Source organism: Eleutherodactylus coqui, chromosome 5 (genome assembly GCF_035609145.1).
Source record: "Eleutherodactylus coqui strain aEleCoq1 chromosome 5, aEleCoq1.hap1, whole genome shotgun sequence".
Lineage (NCBI taxonomy): Eukaryota > Metazoa > Chordata > Amphibia > Anura > Eleutherodactylidae > Eleutherodactylus > Eleutherodactylus coqui.
Genome location: NC_089841.1, coordinates 180,624,046 through 180,645,543, shown reverse-complemented (window position 1 = coordinate 180,645,543; position 21,498 = coordinate 180,624,046). Strand labels below are relative to the sequence as shown.

General features: G+C 40.7%; 1 protein-coding gene across 1 annotated transcript in view; it reads left to right on the top strand.

The window, feature by feature from the left end:
- Positions 1 to 20,319, top strand: part of TRPV4 (transient receptor potential cation channel subfamily V member 4) — a 91,416-nt gene extending 71,097 nt beyond the window's left edge. The window contains exons 11-16 of the mRNA XM_066603872.1: positions 5,328 to 5,493; positions 7,164 to 7,230; positions 11,107 to 11,423; positions 13,056 to 13,183; positions 16,742 to 16,863; positions 19,148 to 20,319. Of these exons, the coding sequence (XP_066459969.1) occupies positions 5,328 to 5,493; positions 7,164 to 7,230; positions 11,107 to 11,423; positions 13,056 to 13,183; positions 16,742 to 16,863; positions 19,148 to 19,308 (961 nt within the window). The 3' untranslated portion in view covers positions 19,309 to 20,319. The remainder of the gene's footprint in view (positions 1 to 5,327; positions 5,494 to 7,163; positions 7,231 to 11,106; positions 11,424 to 13,055; positions 13,184 to 16,741; positions 16,864 to 19,147) is intronic.
- Positions 20,320 to 21,498: the final 1,179 nt, after the last annotated feature.

Sequence of the window (21,498 nt, the reverse complement as noted above, 5' to 3'; positions counted from 1 at the left end):
ATGGCTAACAAAAAGATATGATGTAATAATAGCGAGCTTGCGAACCAACGCAGGGTTCTTCTTCAGGCTTATGGATTGGATCTGAAGAGGCATGCATATTTATACACACTTATAACATACATACTTATGACAAGGCACAGATATGGATGTGATTGGTTCGCACTTAAAAGGAATTCTACAACAGCAAACAAACTTTTTTTGTCTAGGCACTGATAGCGGAGTGAAAATTTTATTGTCCCTAAATTACTGTTGGGGGGGGGGGGGTCTTATCTGTGCAATCAAGTCTCACACTTCCCATTCACGCATAAATCCTGGAAAATAATTTAACCCACTATTCAGAGTGGGTTTAATTATTCCCCAGGATTTATGCGTGAATGGGAAGTGTGAGACTTGATTGCACAGATAAGACCCCCATCAACAGTAATTCAGGGACCATAAACTTTCACTCCCTTTATCAGTGTTTAGCTAAAAATGTTAGTGTACCTCTTGTAGCATTTCTAGCCTTCTTGACCTCCCCCCCCCCCCCCTATAATTGGGATTATACAAATAAAGATTATTATTATTTTGGTTCATCTGGTAATCGGGATTGTTTGATAATTCAATATTATCTTTGGGACCATGATCTCAAATTACTGGGCACCAATGAACAAATTAGAGGTCAATAGTGGACACTCAAAAACGATTTCAGGGACCTAGGATGCAAGCTTAGGGCGAGGACCTCCCAAGGTAGTTTTCTCGGAAATTCTACCTGCACCACAAGCCACACTAAGGCCTTAGTCAGACGGGCGTTTTTAGCCGCGATTTGCGCATGCGCATGCGTCCGGCGATTTTACAAAACCATTGCTTTGCAATGGTATCGGACACATGAGCGCTTTTTATGCGCTCGTCCGATAAATTATAGAACAAAAAATCGCAGATCGCACCTATCTGCGATCTGCGATTCCTGTTCTCTTCTGTATATGCGCTCAATGGGGCCGGTGGCAGCAGCGCCGACCCCATTGAGAACAAAAAGAAGACAAATCATTCTTCTCTGCCACAGCTGTAACAGCTGTGGCAGAGAAGAACGATGTTTGCCCATTGAATTCAATGGAGCAGCAATACAGCCGCTCCATTGAAAGCAATGGGCTGCCGGCGTGCGCGGGGTGAATTGTCGGGAAGGGGTTAAATATATAAGCCCTTCCCTGCAATTCATCCTAAAATGTGTTAAAATAAAAAAAAATTGTATACTCACCTTTCCGCTGCAGCCGGAGTCCAGCCGCGGCCGCTGTCAGTTCTCCTGAACTGCTTCTCAGCACTATTCAGCCGGCGGGGCTTTAAAATCCCCGCCTGCTGAATGATCTGCCTCTGATTGGTCACAGCCCTGACCAATCAGAGGCCGGTTTCACTCACACACCCATTCATGAATGGGTGAGTGACTGCTGCCTCTCAGCGTTGAGCCAATCAGGGGCAGGTCTGACTCACATCCATTCATGAATTCATGAATGGGTGTGAGTGAGGCATGCCTCTGATTGGCTCAACGCTGAGCCAATCAGGGGGCAGGTCTGACTCACACCCCCTTCACACCCACTGCAGGACGGCCGCGTGGAGCTCCGGCTGCCGGGAGAAGGTGAGTGTACAATTTTTTTTTATTTTAACACATTTTAGGATGAATTGCAGGGAAGGGCTTATATATTTAAGCCCTTACCGACAATTCATCCCGGGCTCGCCCGCAACGCATTGCTTTCAATGGAGGCGGCTCTATTGCCGTCTCCATTGAATGCAATGCGCTGGACAGCTCCGGCCCGTTTCTAATGAAACGCGGCTAGGAGCAGATTTTCGGGCGATTTGCGGGCGACTTGCGCGCACCGGTCACGCGATTCGCGGATGCGCATCCGTCATGCGATCCGCAAATCGCACGAAAAAACGCCCGTCTGACTAAGGCCTAAGGCAGTAGGATCTTAGGGAGGTAAGCAAGTGGCTCCAGAGTTGGTGTAAGAAGGAGGGGTTTGGGTTCCTAGAGAACTGGGCTGACTTTGCTGTCAGCTACAGGCTCTACCATAGGGATGGGCTGCATCTCAATGGGGAGGGTGCAGCTCTGCTGGGTGAGAAGATGGCTAGAAGGCTGGAGGGGTGTTTAAACTAGGGACCAGAAATTGAAGGGTAGATAGTATAGACAGTGACCTGAGACCAAATAATGGGAACGAGGGGTCGAGCAGGAGGTGGGGTTAGTACAGTTAGAACTGGCAGTATAGCTAATAGGACCAAAGGTAGAACAATGAACATAAAGAATAACAACCAGTGTATAAATTGTATGGCAACGAATGCAAGAAGTCTGATCAGTAAAGTGGGTAACCTTGAAGCGAGAATGTCTGAAGAAAATTACGATATAGTGGGAATAACGGAAACATGGCTTGATGATAAGTGTGATTGGGCGGTGAACATACAGGGTAACAATTTCTTCTATCTGTATGTTAAATCGTACTTAATGCCGAAGCTACGAGAAAATATAGGTGTAGGAGATTAACACGTGGAATCTCTGTGGGTAGAAATACAGGGAGCAAAGAATAATAAAATCCTGATAGGGGTTTTCTATAGGTCACCAAAAGCAACAGAAGAAACAGAAAACATATTAGTAAGACAAATAGAAGAGGTGTCAAACCACAATGAAGTTATTATTATGGGGGACTTTAATTATCCGGATATAATATGGGAAGATGAAACCTGCAATTCTCATAGGGGCGATAAGTTTTTGAGAATAATTAAAGAGAACTACCTTTCCCAACTTGTGCGGGAGCCAACTAGAGGGAGGGCCACTCTGGACTTAGTATTAACTAACAAACTGGACCGAATCATGGGGGTGCTGGTTGAGGGACACGTGGGAAATGGTGACCACAATATAATTAAATTGTAGGTGTTATTCAAGAGGAAGCCTTATCATGGAGCGACAAAAAAACTAAACTTCAGTAAAGTAAAATTTAACCAGTTCAGAATTAATCTAGGGAACATTAATTGGGACAATGTCCTCAAAAGTAACAGCACAAATGACAAATGGGAGAAGTTTAAAAACATCCTAATTACCTCATGTGAGCAGTTCGTAACCTTCAAAAATAAAAGAAATACAAGTAAAAGAAAACCAATGTGGCTCGACAAGACTGTATGAGGGCAATAAGTGAAAAAAAGAAAGCATTTAAATTACTTAAACAAGAAGGCAGCAAAGAAACGCTAAAAACATACAGGGAAAAAACAAATTATGTAAGGAAAAAGATCAAAACTGCCAAGCAGGAGGCAGACAGACTGATGGCCAAAGAGAGCAAAAATAACCCTAAACTATTCTTCAATTATAGAAACAGTAAAAGGATATGCACTGAAAGCTTTGACCTCTTAACAAATAATGCAGGAGGAACCATAAAAGACGATGAGGGGAAGGCAAATCTATTAAATAGCTTTTTCTCAAGTGTATTCACGAATGAAAAAGAAATGTCACACGAGATGCAGGGGAAAAAACGAACCCCCATCTAAGTATTACATGCCTAACACAGGAGGAAGTGCAGAGCAGGCTAAGAAGGATTAAAATTGATAAATCGCCGGGGGCAGATGGAATACACCCAAGGGTTCTAAGGGAACTAAGTGACGTGATGGCTAGACCGCTATTTCTTATATTTAGGGACACCATTGAGACCGGGGTTGTACCACTAGATTGGTGCATTGCCAGTGTGGTCCCAATATACAAAAAGGTCTAAAAGAGAACCTAGTAACTACAGTCTGGTAAGTCTCACTTCAATAATTGGAAAAATATTCGAGGGGTTTCTGAGAGACGCCATCCTAGATTACCTCAAGGAAAACAACGGAAGAACTCCTCATCAGCACAGGTTCATGAGGGGTTGATCATGTCAGACCAATTTGATCAGCTTTTACAATGAAGTAAGTTCTAGGCTGGACCTGGGAGAGTCTATTGATCTCGTATATCTGGATTTTTCTAAAGCTTTTGACACCGTGCCGCATAATAGGCTGATATATAAAATGAGACTGCTCAGATTGAGTGAAAACATGTGTATCTGGGTAAAGAACTGGCTCAGAGATAGAAAGCAGAGGCTGGTTATAAATAGTTAGTACTCTCATTGGGTCACCGTTGCAAGTGGGGTGCCACAGTTGTCAGTATTAGGCCCCATTCTGTTCAATATATTTATTAATGACCTGTCAGAAGGACTACACAGTAAAATATCAATATTTGCAGATAATATAAAATTATACAAGATAATTAATACAAAGAAGGACGATATGCAGCTACAATCACACCAAGATAAGTTGGGGGCTTGGGTTGAAAAATGGCAAATGAAGTTCAACATTGATAAATGTAAGGTTATGCACATGGGCAGGAGAAATGGATGCCACCAATATACACTAAATGGGGTACTGCTAGGGAAAAGTGAGATGCAAAAAGACCTAGGGAAGAACTAGTTGACTGTAGACTTAATTGGAGCAGTCAATGCCAGTCAGCTGCTGCAAAAGCAAATAAAGTTTTGGGGTGCAATAAAAGAGGTATTGGGGCGAAGGACGAGAACATTATCCTCCCACTATATAAGGCACTTGTCAGGCTTCACATAGAATACTGTGTACAGTTCTGGTCACCGGTGCTCAGGAAAGATGTTGCAGTGCTTGAAAGACGGGCAACTAAATTAATAAACGGAATGAGAGGGCTCGAATACCCAGAGAGGTAATTGAGATTATTCACCCTAGAAAAAAGACGGTTAAGAGGTGACTAAATAACTGTATAAATACATTAGGGAACAATACAAGGATCTCCATGATCTGTTTATACCCAGGATTGTGACAAGAGGGCATCCATTACGTCTAGAAGAAAGCAGGTTTCATCGCCAACATAGAAAGGGGTTATTTACCGTAAGAGCAGTGAGACTGTGGAACTCTCTGCCTAAGGATGTGGTGATGACAAAATCGGTAGAGGAGTTTAAGAGGGAACTAGCTGTCTTTCTAGAGCGCTATGATATTACACGATATAGACATTAGTTGACCCGCGAGGTTGTTGATCCGGGGCTTGGAGTTAGGTAGGAACTCAAACATTGATCCAAGGATTATTCTGCCTGCCATTATGGAGTTGAGAAGGAATTTTTTTCCTCCAAATGAGCTAAATTGGCATCTGCCTCATTGGTTTTTTTTTTTGCCTTTCTCTGGATCAACAAGGGGAGGGGTAGAAACAGGCTGAACTAGATGAACATTGTCTTCATTCAGCCTAACATACTATATTAGTATGTTACTGAATGTGGTTGTCTTTGTATCTATATTAATTTTACCTTTTTTTTCCCCCCTACTTTTTTGTTTTATTAATCCAGTTTCATCTATTCAGTATTGATTATTGTCACTGCTGCCCTCTACTTGGCTGGTATTGAGGCTTATCTTGCCGTTATGGTGTTTGCCCTGGTTTTAGGATGGATGAATGCACTGTACTTTACCAGAGGACTGAAACTCACAGGAACATACAGTATTATGCTTCAGAAGGTGGGATTAATTTATGTATTTATGTATACAGAAAGATTATCTCAACCTTAAAAACACTAGCTAATTTAATGGCATATAGTAAGTATAATGGAAGACATAATGGTGTGCCTATGTTCCCATAGGCCTCTCTTCTGCTGGTTCCCTGGCAGTTTGACTAAAAAAGGAATGCCTAGTCCACAAATACTAAAATGCGTTATTCCGTACAGTATTCTAGTCGTATGTCTCCTCTTATAGGAATGTGGTTTATGGTAAATGAATCCTTTTTGTACTGTAGGTCTGTCTTAATCATCATTATGCTCACAAATGAATGCTATTTACTTATGAGTTGTGTCCTATATAAGAGCGTGTTAAATGCATTTTCTATTGGATAAAAGTTTGGACCAGATGGCCACATCTTGAAAAAACAAATCTAAGTTGTATTTCTTTTTTTTTTTTAACTACATTAACATGTTCCAATGTAGCGGATTTGCTGCGGATGTTCCACAGCAAAAAATCCACAGTTAGTCCTCACCAAACTCTGCACCATCTGGTGGGGAGTTTGAGGCAGCTTTCGATGTGGATCTACAGCAGATTTCATCTCTAGAATTAAATTAAAAGAGTGAAACCTACTGCGGATCCTTGCAAAAGTCCACACCAAACAGTGCAGACTTGCTGCAGATTTTTCCACTGCGAAACATCCACAGAAAATCCACCCAGTGGGTGCATGCCCTTACATCAACTTGGTGTGTCGGAATTTTATGTTTACATTGAAATTTATATTGTGTTAGGGCTGTTAAGCAATCTTCTTCACAGTAATATATCAGAATGTCAATAAATTATTTTTTCACTCCGGCAGTAGTTCTGCCCTACACATTACTATATACTACACAGGTTGGTAGATGGAGAGAGCAACCAGGAACTTGGAAACCCTACAGTTCCTCACTATTTTTATATGGCCAAGGCGGTTCACTATAGGAACTTTTTTGATTTCTTACTTTGCCTAACTACATCGCAATCACAAGTTTCATGAACATGACAAGGGCAGTAAAGGTATGTTCACATGTAGCTGATTTGCACTGATTTTGGTGCAGATTTCACCTTCCAGGGTGAAATCTGCTGGAGATCCGGACCAAAATCCACAGCAACATGTGAACAACCTCTAAGAGAAGATGTAAGTAGAAAGAAAGTATCTCAGTGCTGTCCTGCACACATTAGTATGGCCTCCTGCAGACGGCTGGGTCGTAACCTGCTGTGAGAATTCTCGCAGCGGGATGTGGACCCGTGCCCTGCAGAGACCTGCAGCTAACTCGCTCCCGGCGTCTCCTCTTCTCTGTGATGTGCCGGCTGCCGCCCAGGCGGCGCATGCACAGAGAAGAGCCGGCGGGTCTCTACTGACATTTCTTTGCCGGCCTCTGCGAGACCCGCACAGAAATAGAACATGCCGCGATTTGTTTTCCACGTGTGTTTTCACGTGGACAAGTCGTGGCTGTGTGTATAGGATTGCGTGCATGCATGCAATCCTATGGCAGTGGGCACGGGCGGAAATTCTGCGGGAAATCCTGTCGCGGAATTTCCACCCGTGTGCAGGGGGCCCAAAGCTTGGGTAAACTGCCCTTTATAGAGGTGCTACTGTTTCAACAAATCTTGTTTCACTTTCTTGTAGCCTAAATACTTTGTTTTCTATCTTCTAGATCCTGTTTAAGGATTTGTTTCGCTTCCTCCTTGTGTACCTCCTCTTTATGATTGGCTATGCCTCAGGTATGTATAGTAAGAGACCCTATCACCGAGGGAACAATAAACTTAAAATATAACCTTTATTCTTCAATAAACTAAAATGCGTGAAGGCCTTGTTATTTCATTTATGATAAAACCTCTATTAAATTGTTTATCAGTCACAATTGGTTCTTGTTATCACTGCTATAATTTCTGAGTGTATCTGTCACTGTTTAAATCTATCCCAGCTTTGGCCAATGATAGTGCTCTATGGCATTTGTAATTTCTGATACCCTCAAAATATAGTTTCAGCGCTAGGTAGTGTGCACCGTAGCTTAGAAATAAACATGTATTCTGTGACCCCTATGATTTATAAAGGGGTCACCTATACCATCCACTGTAGGTTATTCGGGTGGTATTAATAACACATGCATATCGCCAGGTCTACAGAGAGGATAAACGATCTTTCTCGTATTCAAGCAACACTCTACCTATAGAGCCCAGCATATATACACATGGCTGATTAACAGCCAGTATACTATCTGGTTCTGTAATGTGAACCAATTTGAATAATTATAAAACCGAAGGGAACAGTCAGTATAGTTTTAATGTACTGACTATCCTCAACTTTAATGGCAAAAAAACTGGCGCCTTAACTGCTCTTTTTTAGCAGTGAGCACAGGCACCGTAACCACTCACTCTGTTGTGCTTATTAAAGTGAAATGGGTGACAGAACTAATGTATATTTTGTATTGCTAGTTCAAGTCAACCACACTACTTATTAACTTCTAAGCATGAAGGGGAGACTAATTCTCGCACATACAGAAACTCCTTTTGATTAGTAACAGGGTCTCATGTGTGCTTTCCCCCCCCCTTTTCTTTTCACAGGGAAAAGGGGGATATTAGTCACCCACAATAACAGGGATGTATTAGAGTCAGATGGCCCAGTTTTAAAGTACCATCTATGGCAAGTTGACTCTAACTACTGACCCTGATACTACTCTATTAGCCCCATCAACGCGTTTCAACAGTTATATATGCATAACTGTATCATCAGGATGATTTGTATGGGTATACGTGCAGACAGCCTGACGGCTGTGTTCAAATGAGCAGCATTTGAACACAGCCGTCAGGCTGTCTGCACGTATACCCATACAAATCATCCTGATGATACAGTTATGCATATATAACTGTTGAAACGCGTTGATGGGGCTAATAGAGTAGTATCAGGGTCAGTAGTTAGAGTCAACTTGCCATAGATGGTACTTTAAAACTGGGCCATCTGACTCTAATACATCCCTGTTATTGTGGGTGACTAATATCCCCCTTTTCCCTGTGAAAAGAAAAGGGGGGGGGAAAGCACACATGAGACCCTGTTACTAATCAAAAGGAGTTTCTGTATGTGCGAGAATTAGTCTCCCCTTCATGCTTAGAAGTTAATAAGTAGTGTGGTTGACTTGAACTAGCAATACAAAATATACATTAGTTCTGTCACCCATTTCACTTTAATAAGCACAACAGAGTGAGTGGTTACGGTGCCTGTGCTCACTGCTAAAAAAGAGCAGTTAAGGCGCCAGTTTTTTTGCCATTAAAGTTGAGGATAGTCAGTACATTAAAACTATACTGACTGTTCCCTTCGGTTTTATAATTATTCAAATTGGTTCACATTACAGAACCAGATAGTATACTGGCTGTTAATCAGCCATGTGTATATATGCTGGGCTCTATAGGTAGAGTGTTGCTTGAATACGAGAAAGATCGTTTATCCTCTCTGTAGACCTGGCGATATGCATGTGTTATTAATACCACCCGAATAACCTACAGTGGATGGTATAGGTGACCCCTTTATAAATCATAGGGGTCACAGAATACATGTTTATTTCTAAGCTACGGTGCACACTACCTAGCGCTGAAACTATATTTTGAGGGTATCAGAAATTACAAATGCCATAGAGCACTATCATTGGCCAAAGCTGGGATAGATTTAAACAGTGACAGATACACTCAGAAATTATAGCAGTGATAACAAGAACCAATTGTGACTGATAAACAATTTAATAGAGGTTTTATCATAAATGAAATAACAAGGCCTTCACGCATTTTAGTTTATTGAAGAATAAAGGTTATATTTTAAGTTTATTGTTCCCTCGGTGATAGGGTCACATTTTTCTCAGGGAATTTATTCTGTCTCGGTGATCAAATGTATAGTAAGAGAAGCTGTGTAAAAAGCTGGAATGAAAGTGGCCTTTCTATTCCTTTCCTTTGAACATAAAACTATAGGAATATGTGAAACTTTGTTAAAAGGGTAAGCAGCATACAATGGCAAACTTTATTAAGCCGCATATGCCAAAAGCTGTGACCCTAAAAACCATCTGTCCCAGGTGGTTCGGTGATAGTATATATCTTTCCCATTCATGTGGAGGCTTTTCAGCCCAAAGACAGGTGCCTATAGAGCTAGGTACTCATCCATTAAAGTTTGCCTTGATGTGGTAGATGGGCAGACACGAAGGCAATCAAACTGTGCGCCAAGAACCTTAAATTTTTATGCGGGTATTATAAACAAAAGTTATGCATTTTTATGCAGATATTAACTGTGTATGAGTGCTGAAACATGTTTGTTACTGTATTATGTTGCAGCCATAGCTTATTCTGCACCTTCCGACTTAATTTATTTGTAGGAGGTGCAGACTTTTGTTTGAAATCCACACCAAAATTTGCATCAATCGGTGCAGATTTTCAGCTGTGGATTAGCTGCTGATTCTTCTACTGCTGAAAATCTGCAGCAAAACTGCTACATGTGAACACAAATGTTACCAAAATCAGAAATAAATTCCCAGGTTTTCATAGGATTCAATGTTGAAATGTTTACAGATGCAATATAAAGACACTGCAACTATTTATTGAGGTTGTAAACTTTTGCCTTGTTTAGACACAACGAATGAATCTCGCTGAAAAGTCGCTCAGAAGACATGTTTTGAGCAAGAATTGTTGTGTGCATTTACAGGGCAAGGTGATGGCTCAAATGGCAGTTTGATTGACAAGTTTGAGTGATCACTTTGTGCTCCGAGCGAGGTATACAGAAGACAAGCGGGGCTGCTTGTTTTCTGCATCCAGCTGTTCTCTGCTCGCAGTGCACAGCTGGTATACAGCTGAGCGCTCCGAGCAGGGTATGCAGAACACAGCTGGAGCGCTGTGTTCTTCATACCCCGGCTGTGTTCAGGGAGCGGGATACAGCTGAAACAATAGCATCAGCGGTATCCCGCTGTGAACTCTTCATAAGGCTGATCATTGTCTTTCAGCATGCTAAAAGAGAACGATCAGCGACTTGTTAATGAAAACTGTCATTGCGGTTAGACACAATGATTCTCACTCAAAACACGGCTTTCAGCAATTTTTGAGCGAGAATCGTTGCGTCTAAATCAGCCTTAATTTGACCTACCTGAACAATCCTAAGTCTATGTACACTTGCATGTATTCTACTGATCCTTAATATGGTGCTCACTTTGTACCATCCTGGCCTCCAGCTTTATGTAGAGGTACAGAGAAGTTTTTTAACTTATGAATTCATATAAAAACCATGTGAAAAATCTTGGCATGTTGCAAAATGGTTTACCGTAAAAGACGGAAAAAACCCCAAAACAAAGCAGGCATTATTTTAGTTTTTGAAAATAAGAGACCTTTACATTATGTAATTACACGGTAGTGAGTTCTCCCAGCTCCAATTCCAGTGGTGTTAGACTTCGCAAAACCAACCCATTTATTTACTTAGAAGTTTCAAGTAAAAAACAAGTTGTACTTTTGGCAAAGTCAAAAACCAGATGCACAAAATTAAAAAGTCTTGGTATGGTGCTACAATGAAATGGTGTATGTGGTGTGGGGATATATTTAGTAAAGGTTGTCATTCCTGACTTCTTCCCATAGCTCTGGTATCGTTGCTGAATCCCTGCTCTACCAAGGAAATTTGCAATGATAATGGAACAGAATGCTTTGTGCCCGAGTATCCATCTTGCAGAGATAGTAGCACCTTCAGTAAGTTCTTGCTGGATCTCTTCAAGCTAACTATTGGAATGGGAGACCTAGAGATGATCAACAGTGCCAAGTACCCGGCTGTCTTCATCATTCTGCTGGTTACTTATATCATCCTCACCTTTGTCCTTCTACTTAACATGTTAATCGCTTTAATGGGGGAAACAGTTGGCCAAGTGTCAAAGGAGAGCAAACAACTCTGGAAGTTACAGGTAAAAAGATATACAGACATAACTAAAATTCTATCTGAAAGGAGTGAATGATGTGAGCATGAGAACTAGCATTGAATGACATTAGTATAGAACTATTCCAGTGGGCAGCAAAATTAAAGAACATGATTTCAATGGTTAACCACAATTGTGATACAAATGTGTACCAAGTTTACGAAAACCCTTTTTTGGTACCTACATTAGTAAAACCACTTTCAATTTTTAAGTACTGCTCCTTACTGCTGTAGTCTGCTTTCATTGCAGTGGTCTGTATTTACAGTGCTGGTGTGTGATGTGTTGGATATTGGGTCAGAAATGCTATCTTTTCTCCTTAGGGAGAGCACCTAGACAGTGAGTGAGGAGACTTAAAAGGCTCCCTTATGTGCATATCACCCAGAGAATCATGAATGGCCTTTCAAGTCTCCTCACTCACCATCTAGGTGCTCTTCTTAAGAAGAAAAGATAGTGTTTCTGACCCATGTCACAGGCCTCTCGCCAGCCAAGCCACAATCCTATTGCACACTGATGAGTGGCAAGCACCCCAAAACAGCTGTCTGTGTATAGATTCTGGCTTGGCTTTCAATTTCTGGTCACTGTTACAAGGCTTGTATAAAGAGTCTAACATTGACTTGAAGGAATGCTGCCTTCCAATAGGTGGCACTGTGGAGGTATTATTCCATCTCCCTTATTTACATGTTGGACATTGTGATGCTACTTCAGGTGACTGCAGTGATGTTATGTTCACAGTGCCCTGCCCTGATTGGCCATTGTAGTAATGTTATGATTACATGAGAATTAGCAGACAGGGTGGGATCAGCAGACAGTGGGGGGTTAAGACCAGCAGTTTCAACAGCAAGTACACTCATTGTCAAAAAAAAAAATGAACCACCTAGAAGGAGTTGTTAGAATTAAATGAATCTTTGTATGTGTGATTGTAACATTGATGTTAGTAAGTGATTACAATATCAGTGCAAACGTATCATTTATTTTAGAAAATTGAACCCTTGAAGTGAGGCTCTAATATCCTGTTGGGCCGCCTCTAGCTTGGATACAAGATGTGATACAAGTCGGGCATTGAGGCATACAGGTTCCGTATGGTATCCTGCGGTCCACACTTGCTGTAACTGAGCCTCTAGATTGTGCAAAGTCAAAGTTAACGTTCCAGATTAGAGATGAGCGAGTATACTCGCTAAGGCACATTACTCGAGCGAGTAGTACCTTAGCCGAGTATCTCCCCACTTGTCTCTAAAGATTCAGGGGCGGGGAGCTGCGGGGGAGAGCGGGGAGGTACGGAGGGGAGATCTCTCTCTTTTCCTCTCTCCCCCCCACTCCCCGCCGCAACTCACCTGTAACCCGCGTTGGCCCCCGAATCTTTAGAGACGAGCGGGGAGATACTCGGCTAAGGCACTACTCGCTCGAGTAATGTGCCTTAGCAAGTAGACTCGCTCATCTCTATTCCAGATGTTATTCGCAGAAATTGTTTTTTAAGTGCGATGTTGGTCTAAATTTCTTTGACCGATATCACACTCGCTCCTGTGAATGCACCTTTACAAGTGTCATTGCATCTGTTGTTTATTAGCGACTCTTTGGGTAATCTAGAAATCTGCATTTCCTTTTTTTTTTTTTTTACATCAGTGGGCCACCACCATCCTGGACATTGAGCGGTCATTTCCAGTCTTCATAAGGAAAGCTTTTCGTTCTGGAGAGATGGTAACAGTTGGGAAAAATTTAGATGGGACTCCTGATCGACGATGGTGTTTTAGGTAATCTTTTCATCTTTATGAATCTTTCATTATGGAATATGTAACTGTTGGTCCAATTACTTTTTATTGGTAATTTTCCTCTATTTAGCACGTGATCTGTAAGAGATCAGTAGTTGCCTTTTAAAAAATACAACTTATACAAGATGTATTGATTTGGTCATTGCTTTTTTTTATAAGTCATTGAATATTCCAATTCATAACAGTAAAGACTGTCGTAAATTACCACAATTAGAATACCATCCACTATGTATTCTTAGAAGCTGAAATGTCTGAAGTTCCATCAATAAGTTGGCATTTTAGAGGTGATTGCTATATTGGGCATTTAACTCCACCCCTGACTACAATTCCTGCACCAATCCACCCCAGTATTAGCAACATTTTTTAAACGTTTTAGGTTCTCTAGGTAGGACGATTTCACTGAAATGTGTGTTTGTAAAATAATGTATTTGCATCCTCAGGTGAACCTTTTATCAAGAATACTAAAAAAAAAACTTTTCCGAGCTTTGAATTACCTTGACACTAGTTGGTTAGGAAACTCTGACACTGGTCTCAACACATGACAAGACTAAGATTGATATATTCACATTATTCATAGAAAACCAAAAATTAACACTGACAAAGCTAATTCATGGTTCCTCAATAAGTTACATAATTCATAGTTACATAGTTAGTGTGCAGAAAAAAAATATGTCTATCAAGTTCACCTGGGAGAAGGTGGGTGTCATTCAATGAATGCAGCAGAATAAGAATGAAAGAAAAATGATGTCTATTAAAGAGCTGTCTTGAAGACGATGCCTGTCAGAATGCTGATACCATGGCAATCAGGTGATCATTGTGGGTCTGGACAGCAATCCTGATAACAAGCTCTGATAATTGGACACTTCGTACAGGGAAAAGTAACATTACATTGGGCATTCATCTTAATAGCCCTTCTTGTAATGCATGGATGGCTCAAGTCAACTAGTGCATGTCTATGTTCTGGCTCATAGGAGTTCCCGAATGTCCATATTGGAAGGGGTTATCTAAAATAGGAGCAGAATAATTGAAGTCTTTTCGCCCTCATTTAGACCACTTTGACACGGCAGTATTTTTTATCCATATTTTATCAACACTTGTAAGCTAAAAACCCGGAGTGGAACCTCCAGAAAGAAAAAGTATTGAAAGATTTGCATCTCTTCCTTGTTTTCGACCCACTTCTGGTTTTCTTTTACAAATCCTGATCAAAATACTGACCCCAATACTGCCAAGTGAAAGTGGCTTTAGAAGAGAAATCCAGGAATTAAAAAAAAAAATCCTGATAACGAGGTAACTTTAGATGAAACATTTCATGGTATGTATGCAGTTGCTTTACATAGAACTTCTTTTTATAATTAGCCCAATCAGAAAACAGAACATCCATTAGACTTTCTAGTATAGTTTACTTACTGCTAGATTATGCAGCCATCAATCCACAAACACAGCATCGTCTCCCTGATTATACAGCAATTTACAAGCAATTTTAGCACAAAAAGGACTACCGGTAAATAATTTGTTTCTCATTTGCGATCACCTTGCTGTATGTGATTGAACTCCGTATAGCACGCCAGGAAGGCAGAGGGTATTCAGTTTCCGAAGAATGAGAACTGAAAAAGAAGGGATATTCACTTATTGTCAACAGAGTTTTAGTTTATCCTTTTTATAAACTGTTTCTAAATAGGAATGTTTTTTTTTTTAAATTAAATGGCCAGGTATTAACACTCTTACTAGACTACGGTAAATCTATAATGGTCTTTTGCATTTGTTCTGCCTCTTAAAGTGGCTCTTAGCATTTACATTGCACTTGTATAAAAAGTGGTTAGGCCAAATAGGTTCCCAAGGGCATTACTCATGATCATTAGAGTGGGGGTTGTGGTGGTCCTTATTTGCATATTAATAAAGTCTTCAGCTATACCACAAGGCACAGCATGAATTAACAGATGGTATTTAAATCTTCTGGTAAATATGAGAGACAGGCAGTGACTGGCAATTATGACAGTATTTAATGGAATATCTGTTATTGATTCATAATTAGACCTCATTAGACCCTTGTCTATTTTGTGCTAATTTCTGCTTGGAATGAAAAGGTTGTCTTGGTTCATCAGTCCGTTAAAGCAAAACTCAGATTTGGATGCGAGATTCTGGGTAAATATTTAGTGCTATGTGGATAACATTCATTTTGAGAATATGCCAGTTTTAATCTCAGTCTAAACAAATATACATAGATCCACACACCGATGAAATGTATCAGCCCCATAAAGCTATATGATACTTAGTGAATAAAGATTTTTTTTTTGGTCAAAATATATAACCTCCATTTGTGAAAACAAACACACTGGACACTAGTGATGAGCGAGCATTGCCCTTAGCGAGTACCTGCCCGCTCGGGAGCAAAGATTTGGCTGCTGACGGCGGGCAGGGAGCTGCGGGGGAGAGGGGGGAGGAACGAAGGGAAGATCTCTCTCTCCCTCTCCACCCCCCCCCCTCTGATTCCCCCTGCTCACCCGGTCACGCGATTTTTTTTTCAACATGCGAGGGGCGATCTTTTGGCACGCCTACTAGTGCGCAGAAAGCGTTTGTCTGAGCAAGGCCTTAGAATGCATTCACACGTGTCACATGTTGTGCAAATGCACACAAAATCTGCTGCATATTTTGCACTGCGGATTTTGGTGTAGATCCACCCCAAAATCCACATCATTTGGGACATATTTTGCTGTGCATCCACAACACATTTAACCCTTTCAATTGAAGGGGTGAAGTCTGCTGTGGATCTGCGTCAAAATCCAATCATGCAGATTGTGACGCAGAATTTGATGTGGGTTTTCTGCAGCGGAAAGGCGACCTCAAGTTCACTATACAGTGCTTTGCAAAGCCATGGATAACACACTGTGATATGCCAAATCGGAAACTTGGCAACGCCACATTAAACAATCTGTGCCCTGCTACATCTAAATATAATTATTTGTTTGTGTATAATCATCAAGCATCATTTGCTATAAAATTAACTAGAATACCAAAATAGATTCACATTACACATTTTAGGGAAGGAAACCTTTTTAGAGAAAATAGAATAAAATATCAAAACACAAGAATTTAGTATTTTATACAGACATGTATTAGTAAACTTCACTCACAATCCCCTATTGTGATCAAAGGATTAATTAATTAATTAACCCTTTCCAATCCACTGTCTGATGTCTAAAGACATTATGATTTAAGGCTGTACAGCTCCGATGTTGGAAGACATCCGCCAGGGTTCTCTTACTCTATATTGCCAGCCTCTCTGCTGTCTGAGCCTATCCAACATGTCACCTCATGCAGTACTGGCTTTAGCCAGCATATAGCGCTGTTGCATAACAGCAGAAAAAGAGTAAGCCCCCTAGGAAAACCAGAATACAAATTGGATTGGAAAGGGTTAATTTTGTGCAGGGTATGTGTGCAGGCCCATATATGTCATATGTTACAGGACAGTAAAATAGTTATGGTGCATTACTAAAAATAATTGTCACCCCATTTTCTGATATGGAGTTACATTTCTTTTAGGGTGGATGAAGTGAATTGGTCTCATTGGAATCAGAATCTTGGCATCATTAATGAGGACCCTGGGAAAAACGACACTTATCAATATTACGGCTTTTCACAAACCATGGGGCGTCTACGGAGAGGTAGGCCTGACTTTTTTCTATTATATTTTCAATAGATACATTGTTTTATTCTGTACTAGAAAGACACAGATTTTGAGAAGCTGCCCCCTCCTTTCATGCTGTGAGGTCATGGCTTTATTAGCATACTGTGACTTCAGTATGCTTAATGGATTACTTCTATTGCTAATAGCATGTTTTGATCTGAGGAGTAAACGATCCATCAAACATTCCACTGACAACAGTACAACTTGGCTCAAAAATGAGCAGATTATTAATGCATAGACAGTGTTTAATGGATGAGCCTTTCGGCATCCTAATAGAGTTCAAGGCAATGGCCATATTCGGGGTTAACATTTAAATATCACAGTTTTAGAAATTGTTTGCAAAAAAATTATGTGTACAGTTCACCTCTTATCCAGTGTTGTAGTTTAATTTATAAAACATTTGACATTACCAATTTTCTATATGTAAATAAGGAAGATGGAACAATACCTCTGCAGCGCCACCTATTGGATGGTAATATACAATAGACTAAAAAAAACCCAGTGCTCCAGTAACCGGATAGGTGAAGTGAAAAAGCAGAAGGATTTACTTAGCAGGGGTGCCAGTGGAAATGACACCCCTGAATATCCTGGTCAGCTCGTAGAAATAATGCTTTATCCAGATGGTGACGAGGAAGGAATATTTATTCAAAGTTTTTTATTGGATGGTAGCATTCCTGGAGACGATACCCCTCATTGGAGACGACACCCCTCTCGACCTACATCACAGGTCTCTTACTAGCTAAGCCAGAAACCTACTGCACACTGATGAAGGGCAAACATCCCGAAACAGCTGTCTGTGTATGGTTTTCTGGCTTGGTTTCCTATTCCCAATTATTGGTTTAAAGAGTCGCACATTGGTTTGAAGGTAGTTGCCATCCAATGGGTGGCTCTGCAGAGGTATTGTTTCATCTTCCTCATTTGCATATATTACCCAGAGGAGCATGCAAGGCCTTATAATTCCTCTCACTCACCTCCTAGGTGTCTCCACACCCTTTCTGACAACCCCCCCCCCAAACTAATATTCCATAAAAATGGAAAATGTGTATACAGAGGAGGGTGTTAGAAGGAGCAGGGTATAGTCGAAGGATCCCCATGGCTGGGCTTCAAGGGTGCTAGTTCTATGCAGTAATAAGAAAATTGAGTCAAAATGACCTTCTGATACATGTCATAAAAACATAAAAATTGGTATCGTCTATGACCTTTAAAGGGAATCTGATCAAACATGCTGTCCAAACTGCAGGCACCATGTTATAGATCTGGAGGAGGTGAGCAGGTTGTATGGGGAAAAATTAAGTATAAGTTTATTCATTTATATCTCTGCTCTTCCTGAGCTGAACAGTCCAATGGGTGGAGCTATCGGTGATTGACAGCTATGTACACTCATACCACAAAGTATCTCCTGAATATAAATGCTCCGTAGAGTGATAAAAACCCTTTGATGCTGCTTAGGGATTTCTGTTACTGAAAATCAGATTCCAAGCAAACTACATTAGTTCACATTGCCCACTGCCAAAAATGTTCTCTAACTGAAATCTCTGAAGTGCTCAAGAGGTTTGTTTGCTCTGTAGAGCCTGTTGATTCAGGAAATCCATAGTCATCCAGGATCACAGACATTACCAATATTATATTATTTTTGTCTGACATTTTGGCTATAGGGATTTATTCATGAGTTGTACAAGAGGGTTCAACAGGATTCTGGAAAAATAGTGGAAATAGGTGTGTAAAAAAGGGGTGGTGATAGAAGAGAGTGAATTTGCATGCCACTGGATTCCCGGGCATTGCAGTAGATTGCCTTACAATTCCTGGTGATCATTTTAGGAAGGGTAGGGGTCTTTGAGGGCACTCATCAGAAAAATGGTGTCCATAGTGCTGGTGGGGAATTACCAAATTGGTGCCGTTTTAAAAATCCTCATGTGCAAAATCTGTAGACTATGTTCTCACAGGAGAATCTGTGTCTGCCCTCAAATGAGTGGAGAGGCGGTTGAGCATGTGCACTGCTGCTACATTCATTTCAATTGGACCACCAAAGTAAGTTGAGCGCTTGAATTATTTCAGCTATCTCCGGTATTGAAATGAATGAATGCCTGGCTACCATTCCATTAATTTTGAGACCATTAGGACCCCCGTTCTCATAATGGGTGGGGTCCCAGTGGTCAGTTCTCTTCAATCAGCTAGTTATAGGGATATGTGATAACTTTTTTCCTTAGGTAGGACAACCCCTAATTCTTTCTATAACCAAATATATCTGTCTTGCTTTGTAGATCGTTGGTCCGTCGTGGTACCTCGAGTGGTAGAACTAAACAAAGCACCTCATCAGCCTGATGATGTTGTCGTTCCACTGGAACATATGCAACATATGAATCAAAATTACCAACGACATGGATATCCAAACAATTTGAAAAAAGATGAAACCCATATTTAATAAGGTTCCTATGCCTCAGCCTTCCATCTCCCTTTGTGCCTATAGATACTTAGACCATATTGGAAACAGAGGTCCATTTCCATCTGTGCTGCTAATCGGTGTCTGGAACTTTGCACTTTTGCACAAATGTTTATTTTTAATATGGCTGGACCAGCTGCCGGAGGCCAGATCAGAACTGTAATCCTATATTTTATTTAATTTTTAATATTTTTATGTACTTTTTAAAGATTTTTTTTTTTGATGTTACGATTTTTCACAATGTACTTTTGTGAGATGTTCAGACAGTAACATGATAGAGATACTTTATATATCTACATATTGTAATTGTTTTAGCTACTTTGTTGGTGTACATTTCATGTTTCGAACACGTATTATATTACAATGAGTATTATACATAACTTCAAATCATTCTCTAGTACTCTTGGAGTCTTAAGAAGTGTATTACAAGTACTCAAGAATACAAGTGAATGAATGATGAATGAATGATTGCAGCCTTCTGCGTGGTATTAAAGTTATATGCAACACATTCTCTCTTTCTAATAATGTCCAGTGATTTAGAGAATATTGCTCCAAAATGCTTTGTTTTCTCCATGCTTTGTCATACAAGTTTACTGGAAGGGAGCCTGCAAGGACCAGATTCATATTGCAGGCAGTGTAAATGTTCTACCCTGCCATATTGGAGTGTAGGGGTGAACACAGACAACTGAGGGCCCCAGTGTAAAAAACAGGAAGTAAACTCCCTTCCGGTAGTATACCTGCTAATTCAGGGTAACTTAGGAGGAAGTGGTATGGGCTTTAGAAAAATCAAACTATGCGGGTGAAACATAGAGCTCTGTATACAATACATAGTTCATTGAGGATTACTTTAAAGAGAATCTATCACCTCCTATGAACACCAAAAACTAAAGTTGTAGTGTTTAATAGGATAGGTTCCACTGAGCTCGAGGGTGTAATTTTTATACTTACTAGACTCGCTGTTCCCGGGATGTTGGCGCTCCATCTATCAATGTGACTTTCATTCAGTCCATGAGTTCGCACTCCATAGTTCTCTGAGCGTGCACATGGACTGAAGTGGGTCACACTGATAGATGGAGCACTGACTTGACAGCATGGAAATGGGGAGCCTGGTAAGTTTAAAGATTACGCTTTCAAGCTTAGCGAGACCTATCCTATAAGGACCATAACTTAGTTAGAATCGCTGTAACGCACTGAACTTTTGTGAAAGTCATTGGGGCAGATTTACTAATGCGATCTAATAGTTAGACCGTGCAAACTTAAATTTGGAACATTTTTAGACTTCCTGATCTATAATGCTGGATGATGCATCTTTAGACATTTTTGGGTAATACCCACTAGTGTGTTGGCTTTGATATTTTAGCACATATTATCCCATTAAAGCCATACACTTTTTCAGCTAAGCCATGCCGAATGACATGCCCATCACAGTAGATTATTTTTTATGGTGCATTTTTTTCACAAATTGGTCTAAAATTTGATGCTACATTATGTACCAGAAATGTATGAAATTTTGTCGCATTTTCTGACAATATCTAGGTGCAATCACATTAGTATATTTTTTTTACATAGAAACTGCTTGCATAATTTCAAAAGAAATTCATTCAGAAAAATCCTCTTGTGGCATCAGTCCTAAAGGGACTTGTCAGTATAAGTGAAGATACGACAGCATCCAAGGTAGAATAAATTTTTGTTCAAACCTTTATTCGTTCCATATTAGAACACGGAGGACCAGCAATGTTTTGACCTATGCGGTTTTTGTCAAGCCTAAGCCCAAGGTTAACACTAGAGATGAGCGAGCATACTTGCTAAGGGCGATTGCTTGAGCGAGCATTGCCCTTAGCGAGTACCTGCCCGCTCGAGAGAAAAGATTCGGGTGCCGGTGTGGGTGAGCGGTGAGTTGTGGCAGTCAGCAGAGGGGAGGGGTGGGAGAGAGGGAGAGAGAGATCTCCCCTATGTTCCTCCCCGCCGCCGGCAGCCAAACCTTTTCTCTCGAGCGGGCAGGTACTCACTAAGGGCAATGCTCGCTCAAGTAATTGCCCTTAGCGAGTATGCTCGCTCATCACTAGTTAACACACATCACCTCATTATATACAAAAATACAACAGGTGTGATGAACAAATACATACACACAGATCACTGCTCTTACAGCTCAATGTAGTATCAGCTCTCCGG